The sequence below is a fragment of the Nycticebus coucang genome, chromosome 1 (assembly GCF_027406575.1).
Source record: "Nycticebus coucang isolate mNycCou1 chromosome 1, mNycCou1.pri, whole genome shotgun sequence".
NCBI classification, from domain to species: Eukaryota; Metazoa; Chordata; class Mammalia; order Primates; family Lorisidae; genus Nycticebus; species Nycticebus coucang.
This window is the reverse complement of record NC_069780.1, coordinates 110309730-110330633: the sequence shown is the minus strand read 5'-3', so window position 1 is coordinate 110330633 and position 20904 is coordinate 110309730. Positions and strand designations below refer to the sequence as shown.

At 40.7% G+C, this 20904-nt stretch overlaps 1 protein-coding gene across 12 annotated transcripts in view; it reads left to right on the top strand.

The window, feature by feature from the left end:
- The window catches only part of CAST (calpastatin), a 131842-nt gene that overhangs the window by 56520 nt on the left and 54418 nt on the right, over nt 1–20904 (top strand). For 8 of the 12 annotated variants that reach the window (XM_053586231.1, XM_053586201.1, XM_053586211.1 and 5 more), the window contains 4 exons: nt 14595–14654; nt 18517–18555; nt 19932–19988; nt 20375–20488. In XM_053586231.1, the coding sequence (XP_053442206.1) occupies nt 14634–14654; nt 18517–18555; nt 19932–19988; nt 20375–20488 (231 nt within the window). In that variant the 5' untranslated portion in view covers nt 14595–14633. Of the gene's footprint in view, nt 1–734; nt 973–14594; nt 14655–18516; nt 18556–19931; nt 19989–20374; nt 20489–20904 lie in introns of those variants that run through there. The other 4 variants (XM_053586238.1, XM_053586221.1, XM_053586161.1 and 1 more) reach the window with 4 other exon arrangements.

Here is a 20904-nt window from a genome sequence, read left to right as displayed (position 1 = left end):
ATTTCCCTGACTCACCCTAAGCTCTGGGTCCAGAGTGTTGTTTTATGGCGTTGGGGGAAGTTGGGTTTCCATATATATATTTTTAAAGCTTCATAACTCTTTTCTCTAAGTCTATTACTCATTCTCTATGGATTAGTTGGAATTCTATAAGAAAGTGGTTTTTTCCTCTATTTATTTACTCATTTACAGCAGTACAGATTCGTGATTTGTATTTTATTAAATAGCATCAAATCCATTCTTAATTTTGAAGTTAATTATAATAATATACAGTATACAGTATTTCAGTATAATTCTGAATCTATTAAATTGCTCTGTTTAAAAAATCCATTATACGATTTAAAATGTATTTCTGAATCTCTGGTTGTGACCATTATTAATTCACTTTATAGTTTTAAGAGAGAGACTTGCATCCACAGTCGCTCACGTATTTTGGCGGCGTCACAGTGGGGGAGTGGTGGACCTGTCACCGGCTGGCTGTGTGCCGCACACATAGTGCGTAGCCTGCGTCACAGGCTAGGTTGCCATGTTAGCCGCCCCACCCCAGCTGCCCGGCCTTCCGGCTGCCCCCCCAATACCCCCCCCCCGGCTGCCCGGCCCTCCCGCTGCCCCCCTCTCACCCCCCAGCTGCCCGGCCCTTCCGCTGCCCCCCCCGACTCACCCCCCGGATGCCTGGATCCCCGCTGCCCGGCCCTCACGCTGCCCGGACCCCCAAATGCTCCGCCTCCCAGCCGCCCGGCTCCGGCCGAGTCGGCGGAGCGGCGCAGCCCCTCCCTGCCCGCTGCGCTCGGGGGCAGGGCCGCCAGGAGGAGGCGGGGAGCGCCCTGCGTCTCGGTCCGCGACCGCCCAGCCCCGCGGTTCTCAGCGAGCTGGTCTAGGGCTGGAGCAGAAGCAGAAACTGCCGGGGCCAGCCCAGCCAGCCATGCAAACATCCTGAAAACCAAGCTGAGGTCTTGGGGGCCGGAGTCGCGCACAGTGAGTACTGGCGACCGTCGCCGTGCGCCCAGGCTGCGTCCGCGGCCCTGGGGAACAGCTGGTGCCGTGTTTCTTGGCGGCTCTTCCTCCTTGTGGGTAACGCTGTCATTGGCACTTCGGTTGGGAGTGTGTCTTGGTGACCGGACACCCAGGGCTACAAAACAAGGCATTTGAGTGGCCCAAATTTCATTTCAGCCAAATGCTAAAAGTAAAAACGCCAAATACTGAAAGAAAATAAGCAGCGCCTATGTCGATTTGATTTGGCACTTTTATCTCTAGGGTTGAAGATAACCCTCCTGCCCGCCCCCAGCACTGTGCTGACCTCCATTTTAGAGTGTGAGCTCACGGCCTGACCTTTCTGTGTACCTGATCCGTGCTGGGTGTGGTGTGAAGTGTTGTGACATGTCCTGGTTGTTTCATTGAACAGAACCGGAGACTATGGAGACTGCGGTATGATAACATCACCCAGGGTTACTTTGTATCTCTCTTTCAAGAATACAAAGTGTTTTCTCAGAGATTAGCAATCTCTGCTGTATGATTATTGACCCAACATTGTCTGCGGCTTGGCAGAATGAGGCAGAGCGTTTAGGCGGGGACCTTGGGTCCTCTGACTTACCTGAGCATCAGTGACAGGAATACTTAATCAGTAGCTCTGGAAAGTTCCGAGTGTTTGAGATACTTTCTGGAAGAAAAACCTCTGCATTGCTGAGGTGCTCAGCAAGGAGTGGCATCTACTGTTCAGGGGGGACAGTTTATTTTCCACTGAATAACTATGGAGAGCGTCTTCCTGGCGGTTTGCTTATAGGCATTGAGTTCAGCTTTTGCACACTGATTTTTCAGTAACCAGAAGGAATGCTGAGTTTCTGGGAATGTGGGGGGAAGGGAGTGTCGCTTGGGTTCTAGGAGACCATATAGGATTAAAATGAAGTGGTGACCTTTAACAAAACTGCACTGTGGAGTGATGGGGAAGGAATAAGTGGCCCAGGGCAGTGAGGCTCAAGACTCTTGACCGTCAAGAGGGAACCCACGTGTGTGGCAAGGACTCTTGGGGTCTGTTATAAACAAGTGTGCTACAGACGGTGGGACAGTGTTTATGAATGTTGGGCTGCTCCATTCACATGCTTGGAGAGAAGATTCCCGGTGCACGGGAGGAGTTGATTTTATAGAATTAGCTGTGAGTTTCAGTTCCTTGATTGTTCCCCAGGAGAATTCTTAGAGTAAAATATCTCTCCCACAGTTAAAAAGTACAAGATAGCACATAAAATAACAGTTTGAAAGAACGGAACCAAAAAGAAAAGGAAAGTATAGTTTTTAATTTGAACGAACTTCTTAAAATCAGCCAAGTATTTATGGGCCTACTCATTGTCTATAATAACAGTTAAATGTTTAAGTCATCAGTACTTATTACTATTTACTTTTTCTCAAAATATAAACTTCCTTACTAGTCAGTCCTGTTTAAAGAATGTCTCACTTAATGTTTTTCTATGTCCTTTTATCTCACACTTCCCTCATTTGGAGATCACGTGAATCTGGAGGACATGCTCTCACACTGGTGTGGCTGTAGCTTTTCTGATTTATTGTATTAATGATCTGCATACTGGAAAAGTACAATGGGTCTTCACAAACATTTCATTTTATTTTTTCTTTGTAAATAGCTCTTGACTTAAAAATGTCCTCTACCTGATGCTTCCCAACAGGTCTCTTGGCATTTTGGATGACAGTTCTGAATGGGGCAGAGCCAGGGCATGGCCACACGCGCTGTCCTGCACTTCAAGCAGCCTCTAGTTGGGTGCTGCCTCCCCTGGTTAAGAACAACTGAGCTACACTGTTTTGATGGAAAGACACAGAAATAATTGCCCAGTCACATTATTTTCAATCTCCTAAAACTTAATGGCTTCTGAGCAAGTCTTTATTTGGATGTTGGAGGTTTTGGTGGAAACTCTGTAATACCACTAGCAGGATAACAATGTTTGGCCCATGCTCTAAGTCAGCAGTTCTCAACCTGTGGGTCTGACCTCTTTTTGGCAATGAAAATACATCCTGCATATCAGATATTTACATTATGATTCATAACAGTAGCAAAATTACAGTTATGAAATAGCAATGAAAATAATTTTATGGTTGGGGGTCACCACAACATGAGGAACTGTATTAAAGTGTCATGGCATTAGGAGGCATGAAGAAGGTTGAGAACCACTGCTCTTAAGTGCTCTATTATTCACCATAAGCAATAATAATAAATCATTAAGTGACTGTAATAAGTTCCAGTAAGAGAATAGATCAGCCTAATCTGTGTTAGGAAAGAACATTAATAGCTATAGTTACACTTACTGGGAAACACTGTTGTAAATATGAGCTGAGTGTTTACATGCTGTGGTAGCATGTACAGCTGTGAGGCAGATGCTCTTATTATGCACATTTTATGTATAGTCCCGGCTACTCCAACTACTCAGGAGACTCAGGCAGGGGATTCCTTGAGACCAGGAGTTTGAGATTGGTGTGAACTATGACACCACAGCACTCTACCCAGAGCAATAGAGTGAGACTCTGTCTCAAAAGAAAGAAAGAAAGAGGGAGCCACAATACTGAATACATTGTTTCTCAGGATACATTTACCAGCTCTCCATAGAATACTTTCTAAAAAATGAGCTTTAGTGCATGAAAGTTACCGCAGATTAGTCTTACTTGGTTAGTTACTTCCATTCTCAGAAAGAAGACTTTTTACTATATTATGAGCTCCTTGGAGACCGGGAGCATATCTTTGCACCCCCATGCTTTGCACCAAAGAGCCTTCCACAGAGTAAATGCTCAATAAATAATTTATTGGATTAGAGAAAACAATTAACATGACTAGAGCCCTAAGATCCTGTTTTGCTAATATAGAGGTTCTTCCTGGCTGGGTAGAAATGCTAAAATTTAAGATTCATTTTTATTCTCTGTGGTTTACAAGTAGAGTTTTTGAAACTTAATATCTGTTTGCACTTTGCTTAAAAACTAAAGAGTGGATAATTTTAAAAAGATGAATAAAAGCCCTTTTTCTGTTCTTTCTCTTTATAATTTATAAAACTGCCATAGTATCCTTCTTACCTAGTTACAAAATAGGTAAGAAGAATAAACTCCTATATAAATCATGGGTATAACATACTCGTTATCTAGTCAAAGTAATAAATATTAGATTTTTTTTCTTGTTTCTATTTATTTCCAAATAACTAGATCCTGGAGAGTTTCTCTAAATTATGCTCATCATATGCTGCTGGATCTAACCTTCCCCTCAGTGCATTCTAGAATTTTTTTCAAATGATCAGCAATAGAATGTCCCTTGTTAAGCTTTTCTTTGTTGTATTAACCATTGAATAGTATCCAAAGCTTCAGTTCATTGGCCTGTAACAGACATGGGGAAGTTACACACGCACTAGTTCAACTACTATGGCAGTTTTATAAATGAGGGAACTGAGGACCAGAGAATGTAAGTAGCTTACCCTGGGTCACACAGACAGCAAGATTCTATTTGATTCTAAAGTTCTTTTCAGTAGACTGGTCTTACAGCATCCTTCACTCAGCACAGTTCTTACAGATAGTTCAGATAAGTGATGGGGAGCATGTATCTAAATTCAGATATGCACTACAGTCAGATTTTTCACTGTTGTTATGTTCCATATCTTAACAGTGTTGAAATTTCCCTGATGGCTGAGAACTGATTTGAATTAGCAGATTTTAGTTGAGGAAGACGTCACAGAAGGACTCGATGAGCCGTGTTGGGACAGTTGTATGATTAAGTAGCAGTACTTAACTGAAAACTCTCTTATCCAATAGGAAATAAGGGTGGACATAAAATTCATGTGCAGTTTACTGTGACAAATTATTTTAAATTGTACACGAACTTTATGTCCACCTTTTGCTTAGAGAACTAAGCAAACTAAGAGAACTAAGAGAACTAAGTTCTTGTAGAGGAACTTACAAGAGAACTAAGCAAACTAAGAGAACTTAGAGAACTAAGTTCTTGTAGAGAACTTTTGCTTAGACTGAAGCATAAGCAGCAATAACCATATTTTTTATAATAATTTCAAATGAATCCTACTTTAAAATTTATTTTTCTATTCCATGAAATTTTTATCTGAGGGGAAAGTGAGATGTAAGGCAGTGGATTGTACCACTGTATGAAATAATGCAGTTAAGAACTTTGCTCAAGTTCACGCAAGTGGCACCAGACCTGGAATTCAAACTCCAGAGTCATTCTCCTACCTGAGACACAACACCGCCTTTTTAATATCATACTTGGAAAGGCTACACTTGCTGTCAGTACACATTTGTGAATTTGTTTTTCATGGACGGTTTCCAGAATGACATTTTATTTCACTCCCCATTTTCGTTTTGAGTATTTGAAAATCGGTGTGGCTAAAAGAACCTTGTTATAATTGCCATGATTTAAGTTTTATAATAATAATTCATAAGCTTATGCCTCGATGAAAAGTGGGTTATAAGGCAGTTATGTGCCAGGCCCATTTCTCAGTCCTCACACCTTTGTCTGTATCACAGGATAAATTCCTTTTCACTTTCCGTTAGAAATGTTTTGACTCTACCGTCTGAGTAGAGATTGAGGCTGGCATTTCGTTTTTGTACCCATAAAAGTCCCCCTGTCTTTATTATTACCCTCTGTTAGGTCTGGACCTAAGGAGTGACTATCCTGTGGAAAGTCAAGTTGAATGGTGATAGTTTAGCATAGCTCAGAATTTTTCATTCTTATATAATAATCGCATCGTCAGTAATCTCTTTTAGATTAGCTCATGGTCTGTTAGGTTTTGTACCAATCTGTGTTCCTACTACCAAGATTCCTCTTTTGTTTTTAATGCACTAGAGATTTTTTCCCTTTATTTATATATATATATTTATTTATTTATTTCAGATTAATATGAGGGTACAAATGATTAGGTGACATTGTTTGCATTTCTAAGGTGAAGTTCAAGTTAAGTTGAGCCCTTCATCCAGGGGTTGCGCTGAATACCCTCACATTGTGCCTGTTACATAAGAGCTCACCAATCCTCCTCCCCTCTCCTCCCCTTTTCCTTCTCCCTTCTCTTCCCTCCTCCCACTTGAATATACTTGTGTTTTTCTCTCTTGTGGGCATGTGCTTGTTTTCTTTTGGTTTCATATTAGTATTGAGTACATTGGATACTACCATTTCCATTCTTGTGACACTTTACTAAGAAGAATGTTTGAACTCCATCCAGGTAAATACAAAAGATGTAAAGTCTCCATCTTTTCTTATGGCTGAATTGTATTCCATGGTGTACATATATTATAGTTTATTGATGGGCACTTGTGTTGCTATCACATCTTGGCAATTGTGAATTAATCTGCAATAAGAGATGCCTTTTTTATCTGGAATGTGACCTAAACCAGTGTGCATTTGAATCTAAAGAAAATGTCAATGTAAAATAATATTGCACTTTTTTCTTAAAAAAGACAAGTAAGATTAATGTGCAACTTCTCAAAGCCATGGTCAACTGTGCTCTGCCATTCTGAGGCTGAGGAAGGAAATTTTTGAGGCTATTGGTATTTTTATTAACAAAGGAATAAAAAGCACTGCTGTTTATTGGCTTACCATGGCCAGGCAGCAAGCCACGCACTTTATAAACACACACTTATTCAATTCTTACTGTCCTCTTATGAAGTTGGCATCATTTTTATGCCCATGTAACAAATTAAAAAATCGCAGATTCAGAAAGATTTAAGCAGCTTGTGTGAAGTTGCATAGCTGGAATTAGAGCCGGTGCTTTTAACCCCTATGTTTCCCCATGGAACTTCTGTCTTTGGGCACATAAGCCTCACTGAAGAGTAGCATGTAATATTAGAGTTGTGGGACCACAGAACTCTCAAAGCTGACAGATGACAGGTAAAGAAACTGAGTTGCGGGAAGAGTAGGGCACTGCGGCACCGCTTGTCACGGCCGTCTCCCTCATCAGTCTTTATCTTAAACACTCTTTAGCTGAAATCGCTTTACTCACAGGTTTATGTCAGTCCTCAGCAGACAAACCTCTGAGAGGAAAGGAGGCTGTCTTTTCTGGCTCTGACTTCTCTGTCTTCTGCGTTTTGCTTTTAGGCAGGCAAAGGTCAGACATAGTTGGAATTATTTCTTGCTTCAAAAACAGCAAATTTGGATCCTTAGAGGCATAACACAACTTTAGAAAACTTTGATGAGTAATCTAGGCTGTGTGGCTTGCCCTTCTTGCTTACACAATTACTACCATCCAGAAAAAAACCAAACACATAAACAAAAACACTGGAAAACTGAAGTTTGCAAAGCAACAAGAATGAAGCACTTTCTTCAGCTTCTTGCCTTCTGTGGAGTTTTTTGAAGCACTTGGGTGGTGGTGGGGTCATATCAGAGTTCATAATCACACACTCACAGGGTGTGGGTATGGCCAGATGTGCTGCCTTCTCTCGAGGACTAGGATCCCAGCTCGGCTGTGGCCCTTGCTGCAGTTGCCAGGCAGCATCTTGGTACCTGCGTCAGCTCCGCCCACATGCTTCCTCACAGGCCAGGGCACCCCATGTGCTCTGCTTCCCTCCCACACTTCATTTTTAGGTGAAATCCTGCTGCCCTTGTAATGTAGTTTACTAACCGTACAGAATGCTCAGCCAAGTTCCCACCCTTCCTAGGTAATGTTCAAATTGCCTCATTCGCACTGCTGCCTCTAACCTGCCCCCTCTGGACTTGTTAGATGGCTGCATTGCAGTCTTTTTAAAAGCTCCATTCTTACACTTGATAATTAAAGGCATCACGTGAACGCATGTCGTGGTGTGACAGCATGACAAACAGTAGACGTCCAAATTTCATTTACAGAAAGAAAAATGTAAACCTGTATTTCAGTGGGTCCATAAATGGTATTTGTAAAGGATGCACTTTCCTTAGAAAAGTCCCTTATCAGCCACTTATTGTTTGTCACAGGTGTCTATGAGGAAGGAGGGATTTTGTGTTTATGTGGTTTTTTAAGTTGAACAAATCCCAGTTGTTGACAATAATGATGTGAATGACATTTAAATTGTTATCCAAATCAGTTTTGTGACAGATTTTCTGACAAAGTAATGAAACTCATCTAATGTTTCTTTTGAACCACCATATAATACTCTTGTGTTTATTCATGTACAAATTTATACATTCATTTAAAAATACTTTTTAAGCAACTCCAGTGTGCAGGCGGCCTGGCCCGGTCCCCAGGGAGCTCACATTCTGCCTTCCCATAGGTCTTGTGGGAAGGTATTTCTTTTTCTTTTTACATCAGTGATTTTGTTTCCTTCATTATTTGAGATGTGGTATAAATAAGAACCTGATCATTTTTTTTTTCTCCTGTACATGTAGCAGAGCTAATTTTAAAAGTTAAAATTTAGTTATTGATTTGTCAGATTTCCTTAATTTTGAAAATTTTTAGTATTTGTTCTGTGGTTTGCCCAAATTGTCCCAATATTTGGCATCTAATTTGACTCTCACAATAACACTGGGGAGTACCTGCTATGAGGGGAAATTAGATAGATACTCCCAACAGGTTCAGTTGACCCCCCTGGATCAGGGCCACTTAGCCACCATCAAGACTGAAACTGAAGTCTTCATATTTATTAACTGTGTTCTTGAATGTAGCTTTAAAAAAGACCATCAGGTATTAAAACTATGTTTTATTCGTCATTTAAATAAACTTGAATTGACAGTTAGAAAATGGAAGCCAAGATTTGAATCCATACTGATTTTTTTGAGCCCCTCTCTGCTGTTACAACCTCAGTATCATGGAGGGTGCTGTGGGGAGTAGAAGTGGCTCTTCCCCTTTCTAATGTGTAGCTTCATTGGTAAGATTAGATTCTTGATCATTGATGAGAAGTGACATACATTTAGAAAAGAGCTCAGTAACCCCTCCAGCACAGAGGATGGAACTAAGTGTTCAAGTGACTATGTGCGAGCATTTATCAGAACTGGGATGATAGTAAGAGCTAAAGCAGATACAGGTGTCATATCCTGAGCTCAGTCCTCAAGGGTAGGGAAGGTGGGGCTTGGGTGAGGCAGAGGCTTCCTGGGAAGTGGGAACCTGATGAAAAGCTTAGAGTCTGGAGGGAGCGTGGTGGTGACAACATAACTAGCATTTGCCCGGCACCCAACTACTTGCCTCACGCTATTGTAATTGGTTCATGTGCATTAACTTATCCTTAGAAAATCCTTAAAGCAATTCTCAGAACAATTCAGGTAGGAAGTGTTACTATTCATGTTTTACATATGAGGAAACTGAGGCACAGAGTGGTTAAGTAACTAGCTGGAGGTTGCACACCAAGTAAGTGTCAGCTGGGTTCTACAAGGCAGTCTGGAGGCAGTCTGGATTCCAGAGTCCCCGCTCAGGCTCTGCCCAGTGTGTCCTGCCTGAGGAGGTGCTCATGAGGTGGGAAGGGCGCCGTCCTGGCTGGTGGGGAGATGGGACTGGGACTGTGGCCAGAGGAGGATTGAATAAGTAGGTGAGGTCAAATCACCAAGAATGTAGAAATCAGGCAGAATCTGGACTTTGTCCAGACAGTGGAAAGCCACTGATATTTCATCAGTGTAGAAACGTGGTGCACATTTATTTTAGAAAGATTAGTCAGCCATTGATAGAAAGTTGAAAGATAAAAGTGAGGGTGGGGTGCTGTGGGGGTAGAGAACAAGGCACACACACTGTCAAAAGGGCCTTGATGTCTTCCTGGAATGAGTGACAAGTGCTAGACCCCTTGTGGGAGTGGCAGTAGAAACGAAAAGCTGGAACTGTGATCGGATGGGAACCCCCACTGCTCCTGAACAGACAAGGGAATGAAGGCCCCAAGAGGGTAATTAATTGGGGCTAATGAGTTGTGGAGCAGGGATTTGGGTCTGCACCCATCTTTCTTGACTTCCTTTCTTTAAGATAAAACAGTGTAGTATGGTGAAGAAGCAGGGTTGCTGGTAAGGCTTGAAGACTTGATCGCATGATAAAAGATACATAAAATCATAGGAAATCAATGGTCTGAGGGAGCAATGGCACACAGGGCAGAGGGCTTGTGACTGAATATGAATGAATACAGAGAAGAGCGGAGTATAGAGAAGAACAATTCAGGTAGGAAGTGTTACTATTCATGTTTTACATATGAGGAAACTGAGGCACAGAGGGGTTAAGTAACTAGCTGGAGGTTACCCACCCAGTGCAAATAGGTCAGAGGTTTGAGGAGAGAGCCAAGGGCTGCCAGGGCTACGGCAGCCACAGAGGACAGTGGGCAGTGACTCAGTGAATGTGCCAATGGGTCCTGGGTGGGGAAGGAGAGCACACGTGTGCAGCCTGACGTTCTTAGTATCCTCAGCAAACACGGGCAGGTGCAGGCGTGTGGAGGCCGAGTGTTGTTGCAGGTGGGAGGAAAGGATGTACTGCCGGTGGTGGGAGGGAGAGAGACTTCAGGTGCCACCTGTGTGTGCTTTCTGAGCCCAGCCAGCTGGGGGTAAGGGAAGAGGTCGAGGGGACCCTGCCCGGCTGGATGGAGGTAAGGAAGAAGTGTCTGGAAGGTGGCTGAAAGCCTGCTGGGAGCCAAGGGAGCAGTGACGGACACTGTTGTGTGGTGCACAGAAATAAGGAGCTGAGGGAGTGACTCACCAAAGGTGGTGGCAGCAGAATAGATGAGTGGACATTTAGGAGCCCAAGAACAGAAGCCCTTACCTTCCCATCCTGGGCTACCTGCCAGGACTTGCAGGGCTCGTTCTGCTTCTCAAGTTGGTTTAGGTTGGTCCTGGCTCTTCTCCTCTCCCACAACCTCTCTAGATACCCTGCAGAATTAAGAAGTCCAGGATAGAGACCTGCCGTGATGACAGTGGGTAGGCAGGTGAGTGTGCCCAATGACAGCTCTTCCTGTTAGAGACCTGCAGTGATGACAGTGGGTAGGCAGGTGAGTGTGCCCAACGCAGTGATGACATTGGGTAGGCAGGTGAGTGTGCCCAATGACAGCTCTTCCTGTTGGAGACCTGCAGTGATGACAGTGGGTAGGCAGGTGAGTGTGCCCAACGACAGCTCTTCCCGTTGGAAGGCTGGAGGAGACTGTTGGTTCACGGTACAATTATGTGGTGCCTCTGTGCATGCTGGTCAGGGGCGTGACAGGGTTGGAGAAGGGATCCCACTGTGCTGGGGCTGGGAGCCAATTAGATACACCTTGAAGGGGGACATAGGATTTGAATATTTGGGGAGAGAAGCATACCCACCAGTGGCACTTGCCTCAAAAAATATACAGGGAGAGAAGAGAGAAATGTGCCTTGAAACAGGAATAGACTGGCTGCTTGGAGCGGAGGTTCTGTACTGGGAGATGAGGTGGAACTGGAGATGGACTTCAAAGGCAAGAGAAAAGATTTTTGTGTCCTCCGCATGATGGAGGGAACAACAGTGAGAACCAGCTGTTGCTGGTTCTTTTTCAGGGACAGATTCATCTGGCCAGAATGCATAGGATAATAAAACCCTGGGCTTTGGGAGACCTTTGCAAAATATGTGAAAAAACAGCATCTTTCTTTGTTTTCTTTTTTTTTTTTTTTCTAAGACAGAATCTTACTATGTTGCCCTCGGTAGTGCTGTGGCATCACAGCACACAGCAACCTCCAACTCTTGGGCTTCAGTGATTCTCTTGCCTCAGCCTCCCAAGTAGCTAGGACTAGCCCGCTACAACGCCCAGCTAAAGACAGCATCTTTCAATTTCCCAGTGTCTTAAAATGATTTTCCTCTCCTGTCTCTAAACATATACTCTGTCCAACTCCTAAAATTCTTACTGAGCAAGTAAACAAATTTAAAGAGATTTTATTGAATAATGCCAGAAAAGATTGGTTAAGTACAGGCTTAAGTATTCATTTTTTTCTGGGCTGCAACTAATCTCTTTTGTTATTATTTTATTTACTTGATAATACAGAAAGATTATTTGATGTGGTCCTGAAAGTTAGCACTCAAACATTTGTTTTGTCACATGGGTCTCTCTTCACGCCTCCCTTAGAGCATTTTAAAATTCAACAGTATACAAGAATTTAAAATGAAAATCTTTCAGCAGAGGTAACAAATTTTAAAAGTTGTTAGTCTTTATAGACAGAATAAAAAATGAGCAAGTTACAGTAAGCCAGAGATGAATGGGTCAATAATGCATTAGGTTTATTTCTCTTATTTCCATCTCCCCATGAAGCAGCTTTCATATTTCAATTTCAAATGGCTTGGTCCCTTAGTGAGGGGATAAAACAGTCATAGAAAAATCTATATTGAAAACAAGAGGAAAGGCTCAGGGCTTTCCTGTGAATTCCCTTTCTAACCTGTTTCATGCTTATTTATAGCTATTGTGTGTACTCTTGGTGGGCCTTCAAAAATCTTCGTTCTAAAATTAGAGGGTCACTTCAAGGTATTATTTAATAAAGGAGTAGGACTGGTTGGACAACTCAAAGCTATGTAATTTTATGGATGTTTTAATAAATTTGAATGTTTAAAAAAATAAGTTAATATTTACCTAAAGATGTTCATCTTAGGAAGCACTTTTATGCCGAGTTTGGTTTCTGTGGTAGTTCTATATGGTTAAGGGGAATAACTGACAGAATGGGACGTAGCAAAATGGAACCTCTTGAGTTTGAACAGAAATTTGTACAGCTAATTCCAATTGTGGAAAGATGGAATTAATCTATAGGTACTTTATCACAATATAAATTTTTAAATATTCTCAAGGAAAAACAGGATATTCATATATTTTTCCATAATTTGATGGGGGAAAATCTTCCTTGGTACATCTTCTAGTTTTTTATCCAAAGAGAATATGAGGGAGACTGTTCTATGCCCTGCTACAGTTACCAGAGGTTGGTAGGAGGTTATCAGGAGGGGCACCTGATTGGTGCCTAAGGTTGCTATGGAATAGTTAAGTTCATATGATTAGGTTTGAAAAATCAGTGCGCTGAAGCTTTGGACTTTCATCTGGAAATTCTGGTCATTTAATTACAAGCTTCCTTGTGTTCTACATTAACTGAGGTCTGCAGCGAAGGTGATTTTTGTTTGTGGGCCAGAAGCAGTGTGTTTCAGTAGTGTGCTGGAAATAGGGGCAGGTTAGAGAGAAACAGGGATGGACTTCTGCTGCCCTGTGGCTGGGCTTCTGAAGTGGGTGAGAGGGCCAGGCAATAGGGAGAGTGAAGACCATGTTAGAGGCTTCTCCAGGTGTTACTGGCAGGAGCGGCTGTTTACTGTCAACGATTGCTAAAGAAGCCACCTCATGCCAGATGGAATCCCTGGGCTTTAGAGCCTGACAGATTCAAATGTTAAGGAATCTGAATTGGAATTTGCAAAGATGATAGCTGTCTGTTTTATATTAACCAGTGCAATAGAAGTTAAGTACTAGCCTAGTACTTAGTACCATGCAAGTACCCACATGCACGTGTGGCTGCTCAGGGGATTAGATCGCAAGAGCTGATTCTGCCACCTCCAGGCATCTCTGGGAACGGTGTTTCTTAAGTACTTTAGTTACCATTCATCACCTTTTGCCCTCTGAACAAGAGCCTAGATGGGACAGATAATGTAGCAAAAATTCCCTCTGCAACCTCGTCTCCCACTTTCTCTTTCTTACATGATACAACAGGCAATTTCCACCTACCGAAGTCTATTTCCTGGAAGCATGTCCTTGTTCCTTTTAACATAATATATTACAAACGCACCAACAGTGTGCCAGACATTTTACACACATTATCTCAAAACTTACAACCCTGCAAAATAGATATTATTGATCTATTTTATTTTATTTATTTATTTGCTTATTTATTCTTTGAGACAAAATCTTCCTTAGTGCCCTGGGTAGAGTACCATGGCCTCAGCCTACCTCATAGCAACCTCAAACTCTGGGTTCAAACAGTCCTCTTGCCTCAGCCTCCTGAGCAGCTGGGACTACAAGTATCTGCCACAATGCCTGGCTAGTTTTTCTGTTTTTAGGAGAAATGTGGTCTCACTCTTGCTCAGGCTGCTCTCCAACTTCTTAGCTCAAGCAATCTCCCCGCCTTGCCCTCCCAAAGTGCTAGGAATTACAGGTGTGTGCCACCATGCCTGGCCATATTGGTTTGTTTTATATACCTGGAAAACCTAAGGATCGAGGTCAGAGAGCTAAATGGCAGGGCTGGGATTTGAACAAAATTCTGTTGAGTTTCAAAGTCCATGTTCTTTCTGAAAATAACAAACAGTGAATATAATAGTATTTACTGAGCCATTATTATATACTAGGCAGTAATCGGTATAATAAACTCACAAAGTAGTTATCTGCTGAAGAAAAATTGAGGATGGGAAACTGGAGATCATGAAATATAAGTATCTTTCCCAAGGTTATTTAGTAAAAGTTGAAAGATTTATATGATCTGAAGAGAAACCAGAGTTCCCCAAGGTTATTTAGTAAATAGCAGACCTAAAATTTGAACTCGCTTGATCTGTTTTAAAGGCTTTTACCACTGGGGCAATTGAGGCAACAGGGGTGGTGGTGTGGACGTAGTGCTCTAATTAGATAAAACCAGGGCAAGAAGGCTAGGGCAGTGTGGGTATGAAGGGCAACGCAGATGGTAGGTTACATACACCTGGGATCAGACTTTCTATTTCTTTCCTTTCTAGGTATCAGCTTCCTTGGGTACACCGAGCAAGTTTTCCAGTATGAATCCCACAGAAACTAAGGTATGAAGAGCCTTCAAGGGTCAACTTGGATGAACACTGCTTTTAGTTGAACACATTGTAAAACAAAATAAATGTAGACTACTTGTTGACAAATGAGTTGTGTCTGAGGAAGTTTAAGTTATGGAAGTAAACATGTTTTTCCTCATTTATGAGGGTCACTGCAAACTGAACTTTTCTTCTGATATTTACTTCAAACAGTATCTATATAGTTTTAGAATATCTAAAAAAAGAGTAGTCACCTGGAGTATTTTGGTTCTGGGCTTGATTGAGTTTTTAAATTGAAGATAATCTCTTTAAGTACATTTCTCTGTATCTAAATGAGAATATAAATTCTTAGCATCTTCTTGTTAAAATAATTTCATTATTCTGGTCATTTAAAAATGAATATAAAAATGAGAAATATTGCATTAAATGAACATAGAAATAACTGGTTATTTCAGATGCTTTCTGAAGTTATTTTCTGAAATTTGAGTCATGTGGACTACTATTTAATTGACAAACCTTTGTTAAGCTCTATTTGGGATTTATTCTTGTAATTATTTCTTGGAATTGGAGAAGAAACAAAAGAATGTCCCCTAGCAGGACTGTCTCATAGGGTGAGCCTAGTTCTCAAGAGTTTACTAAAGCTGCCGTAAACCATCTCCCTTAGTTTCAGTATCCCGGGCTCTGTTTCTTGGGAACATTTCAGGGCGGGGATTAGAGAAGGAGCATTTTCAAAATGCTCCTAACTAGTTCTTATGAGCCAGTATTCTCCATTGCCTTTAAGAACTACCCCGATTCCATTATTACTAAATTGCCCTTGTTTAAAATCACCAACATAACTCTTGCCTCCTGTCTTGCATATTACTTTGCTATCCCAGTAGTTTCCTACCCCAGGTGATGCAGCGTCATAACTTCGGGATCCTATGGCTCCATCTTGAACTGTCTTCAAAGAACATTGCAAATACCTGGAAACATGCTATCCAAAACTAAACTTATGTAAATGTTATTTAGTGTTCATTTTAACTTTTAAATTTATTTTTAATCTAAAATTATACTTTATATTTAGAATTTTACATTTATATTGATTTCTTATTTTCAAAATACATATTATATAATACCTAATTAAAAAATAAAACCTGATTAATCTATTAGCTGTCACTACTTAATTATATCGCGTTTAATCTTAAAAAGAGCAGAAAATCTTATTTAATCCCAAAATAATTTAAAGACTATAGTAGAAGCACCTACAAAAACCCAGTTTTCATTGAACTTAGAGTTCATGAAAACCAGAGAAAAGAGATAGAAAGGAGACCCAGAAATACAGTGTTTCCTTTGAATTCTTTTGGTTCTCTTTTACTCTGATGCCTGATTGTAATCCCCCATGTCTCCCCTACAGGGCTGTGCTTATTTCATGCATGCTCTGTTTTCTAGAGTGAATGTCAGCAAACTCTTCAACTTGCACGAAGCATTAGTCAGGAGACTTCCTGGCAGTTGTAGGAGACGGGAGGAAAGTGAGAGAGAAGAGAGGGAAAGACAAAAATAAGATGCCCAGGAGGAAGTGTCCCCACCTTCTGACTAGGCATCACCTTTGGCCTTGAACCTCTTTCCTTGGTGGGCTTCAGTCTCACTAGCCACCTCACCTCCATGTGCCTCTGATGTTTGGCTCCTAGTGTTTATACTAACCTCTTCTTAGAGATAGATGTTTGTGAGCTTAATGAGCATGTTTCCAAATATTTCGAGCTTTTAGAGTATAGATTGTAATATGAGGTCTTATGTATATCAAACTCTTGTCATATTCTGTACCTTTAAAGTAGAAGTTCAACTCTGAAGGGTATCTATATCTGTGTATCTCTGGCCCCTGGAACATGTGAATTTGTAGTCATGATGGTGGGGTGAACTGAGAGCCACATGGTTTGTGATGAGGATGAAGTCTCTGAGAGACTGTAAAGTGGACACAGGAGTCAGGCACCCTGGCTTAGGGTCCTGGGTCCACGCAGGCTGTGCTGTTGGACAACTCCTCTTTGCATTGGTTTCCTTATTTGATAATTTGGAGAAAGGTGATAATAGTACCTGTCTCATAAGACTGTGTAAGGAAACAGACATATACGGGTGGTAGTATGCCTCGTCAGTACTGAAGCATAAAACAAGATAAACTAAGAGGGTATTTGATTTTAGCTTCTTTACATAGTGAAACAAAAAATAGAGGTTTGTGCTGATAACAACAAGCAGATAAAAGGAAGTAAAATGGCAGGAAGCATTAGGCCTAATTTGTAATCTCTTTGAAAAGTTCATAAAATGTTTAATCAAATTTAATTCTGATTTCATATCTTCCCTATATCAAAAATTCATGCATGTACATAAAGAATTATCTTGTTTTACACAAGTAACCTTTAGTTGGGTAGAACTCGGTAAAATATCACATTAATGGTTCTAAATTACAACCAATTCTTCAGAAGCATTCCTGGAACTTTAAATTAGATTTCTGCATACAGAGCTATGACATGCCCAATGAAAATCCATGCACTAAATATTTCCAAAAATTTTTTAAATGTCATGTTGATAGAATTTTAGGAAAACTTATAACACCTATAATATTTGATTATAACCAACCACTGGAGATATAGGTGGGAAAAATATTATTCATATAGCCTTTATACAGAGAAAGAAAGGAAAGCAATCAAATTAAAATCATCAACGAAATAGTTACTGAAAAAATGCAAACCCAAAGTGAAATATTTGCTTGAGACCTTAAAGCAGAAGTGCCTACAACTTCCTGGAATTTTATATGTATGTGTATTTTTACATATATGTATTTACATTATAAATTACACAGGAACTTTATGTCCACCCTGTGTGAATGTGTGTGTCTGTTTATATATACACCTATATACATATATACATACATACATATGTGCATCAAGTAGATAAAAAAATAAGCATGGATTTTGGAATAGTCATTTTAACCTTGTTTATACATGTTACTTACTTGTCAGATAAAATAAAATTACACTTGGGACTGTGCTCTTATATTAGGCCGTTCCAACCAGCAAACAGATGGAAGGGCCAAATCTTCCTTGGAAGAAACAGGTAACCTGGTTCCTTGTGCTGGGCCTCTGTCAGCTCCTGTCACCCAGCTGCTCAGTGCGTGCTGTCGCTTCAGTTTATAGAGTTCCGCAACGCTGTGCCCTGCCATGGGCTCTGCAGGCTTAGTTGCCTGTCAGTCACATTCTGGCACTGACAGTACATTTCACTGCTTCCTGTACCCTTGGTTCTGTCACCACCCCATTGTTTCACACTATCAGCCAAACTGTGGTGTTTTACTGATGAAAATATGATATTAATGGGTTTTCCTGCTTAATGGACACAATGTAGGGGAGTATGGCACATCTTTTGAGTGCAGAACACAACTACAAGAGGGACTCTACCCAACAAATACAAATATTGTGACCTGGTTGTTTGTACCCTCACATTAACCTGAAATTAAAAAAAAAAAAGAAAGAAATTGAAAAGGCAAAAATATACGATATTAATGGTTTTGAAACACGTTTGAAGGATGAGGGTCATCTTATGTTGTGTATTAGCTATAAGGTAAATAGTGATTTTTTTTTACATGTCTTTGATACACATAGTCAGAAGAAAGATGTAAATTTCTATCTGAATAGTAAGAGTGGAATATTAATTGTTGTGCTTAAGGGTTTATCTAGAGTTACAATTCCAAGTAAAGTGTAATAAATTTATAATTATAATTCAATTTATAATTACATCAAAACCATCTGTTTTGAGCTTCTTTAGTTGATGAAAATCTATAATAGTCTTTGTAAACTATGTCCATTTTCCTTCTTTCTTCCTTTCCTTTATTTCCCCTATTCCCCGAATTTAGGCCATAAAAACAGAACCTGAGAAGTCACAATCGACTAAGGTAAATAATTTAAAACTGCTAGTGAGTTCTTTGGATTCTTTCTAATAATAAGAAGTAACCTATTTTCTACACCAGTGCTACTGAATAGTACAGGGGTTGGCCAGCTGATTTTGAACCACACACTTGAATATGGTTGTGTAGGTGGAAAGCACATATAAAGTATCACATCAAATCTATATATTGTTAAAATAATATATAATATTTTCTAGATAAAAACAATTATTTCGGAAAGCATTTTGTTCAAATCTAGATTTCTGTTATAGGTAAAGCAGTTGTTTAAAAAATGAAGTGAGAGGGGCAAAGGAGAAAGGACAGAGGGCAGTGGGCATCCAGTCACAGCTCCAGTGAGATAGAACTTAATGTCAGAGGTGTGAGACAGCACACTGCCGCTGGACTCAGCACCCAGATGACCATGGGATGAGTCTGTCCTAGTAGGCCTGCTGAGTGCATCTTGACTGTCTCATCTCAGTTGTGGAGCTAGTGATCTGTTTCTCAGGAGAACAACTTCTCTTGCTTTCCTAACTCACAGCTTCCAGAATGAGAGTCTTTCTGCCTCAGCGTGGAGGTGGACCACAGGGTATCTGTGACAGCATAAATGTTTCTTTTCAATAAGGTGCTGTAGTTTATTTTTTCAAGAGCTTAAACCCATACTCAGATAAGACCATGGGGTTTCCTGTGGAAAAGCACAGTAGTGCTTTGGGCCTGTGTCATGAAGTGCAGGTGAGGGTGAAAAGGTGACGCTGATCCAATTTTGTGTAAGGCCTGTTGGGGGCTCTTGAGAATGGCAGTCAAATAGTAACTGGAGAGTAAGGATCCAGCAGCTAGGTGAAATTGTCTCCTATTCCACTTTTAAATGCTTTTGATGATCTACTGTATCTCAAGAGAATCGGATGTCTGGTGATAATAACTTCCCTGTGGTAACAAAAAACTTCAAAATCATTATAATGAAGAAGATAGTGTTCTTTATTTTCCATGAAATATTTTTTTTTAAAAATAATGTCTCAAGTAGGAGCCTCTGTCATTAACCCCAGTGGTCACATTCATCACACAATCTCTCTGTCGATAGATCTGCAGTTCCCAGTATATCTGTGTGAATTGTGGAAAACAGCCAGTAATTTAGAGATAAACGTGTTAAAACATCATTTAGGTGAAATGCTAAGTTTTCATTATCCTTATGATAGTCACCATTATTGGAGACTGTTGGTAGGGTTACTGTTGACCAAATGGCTCGCCTCTATATCTCTGCCTCCAAGGAACTGGGCTTTTCCTGAGAAAGGCAGAATGTTTTAATGTGAATTTTATTCTTCAGCCCATTTAGAAATATCAAAATAGGATATTCCAATGTGATTGAATTTTAATCTTTTTGAAATTGACAGCCATCTGTGGTTCATGAGAAGAAATCCCAAGAAGGAAAGCCAAAAGAACACACAAAGGTAAGTGATTATCATTAGGACTTTATAAGATCATGTCTTTCTGAGAGGTATACTTAAACTATCCTGTCATTCAAGACTAATCCTGACAGTGGATGTCTGATTATTTGTTTGTTCAGCTAAAATGGTGCCCTTGTGTGGCAATAGCAGTGTTTACAATTTACTCTAGATGCTTGCTGAATTCAGGGGGAAGAGTTTGCACTATTTCAAATTTTGTGCCTTTGACCTATAGTGAAATTCTATCACATGTACATCAAACTAATTCAAATTTGCATAATTAAAAACCACAAACAGCACACCTGTTAGAACAATTTTTATTCCATAGAGAAAAGTATCAGTGTTTAAAACTACCATCTTGTTAATCTTATTGTATGTGTATGTGCTTTCAGCCAAAAAGCCTGCCCAAGCATGCCTCAGACATAGGAGGTAAACATGCTTATAGTGAAAGAGCAGTTTCCAGATCAAGTGAACAGGTGCCATCAGAGAAACCAATGGAACGAAAGGCAAGTAAAGCAGGTTGATAGGAAAACACCAGTATCAGCTGGGTGATAAGATACAGCTCCTCTGTTCACATGGAGGTACGTAGTTGAGTCTTTGGAGCTGTGCTGCATAGATTTTTGTATTGTAATGGTTCGGTGCTATTGGTTTTGCAAAGAGTATTGTAGAAGCTTGGGCTTACGGTGGGCCTGAGAAGGGCATCAGATGGGTTTAGGGGATACACTGTGTAGCCCTGCTCTACTGCCCAGCAGGACAGTAGGCTCTGGCCTCACTCACACAGGATGTTTTGGACTGAGGTTGCCTTTGGTCCCCTTGATGCCTGGGCTAGGGGGACACAGGTGCCCTATGCTATCTGGTTCTTTAAATGAAAGTCTTAAAGCGTTTTTGTTTGTTTGTTTTTTAGAGTATTGTAGAAGAAATG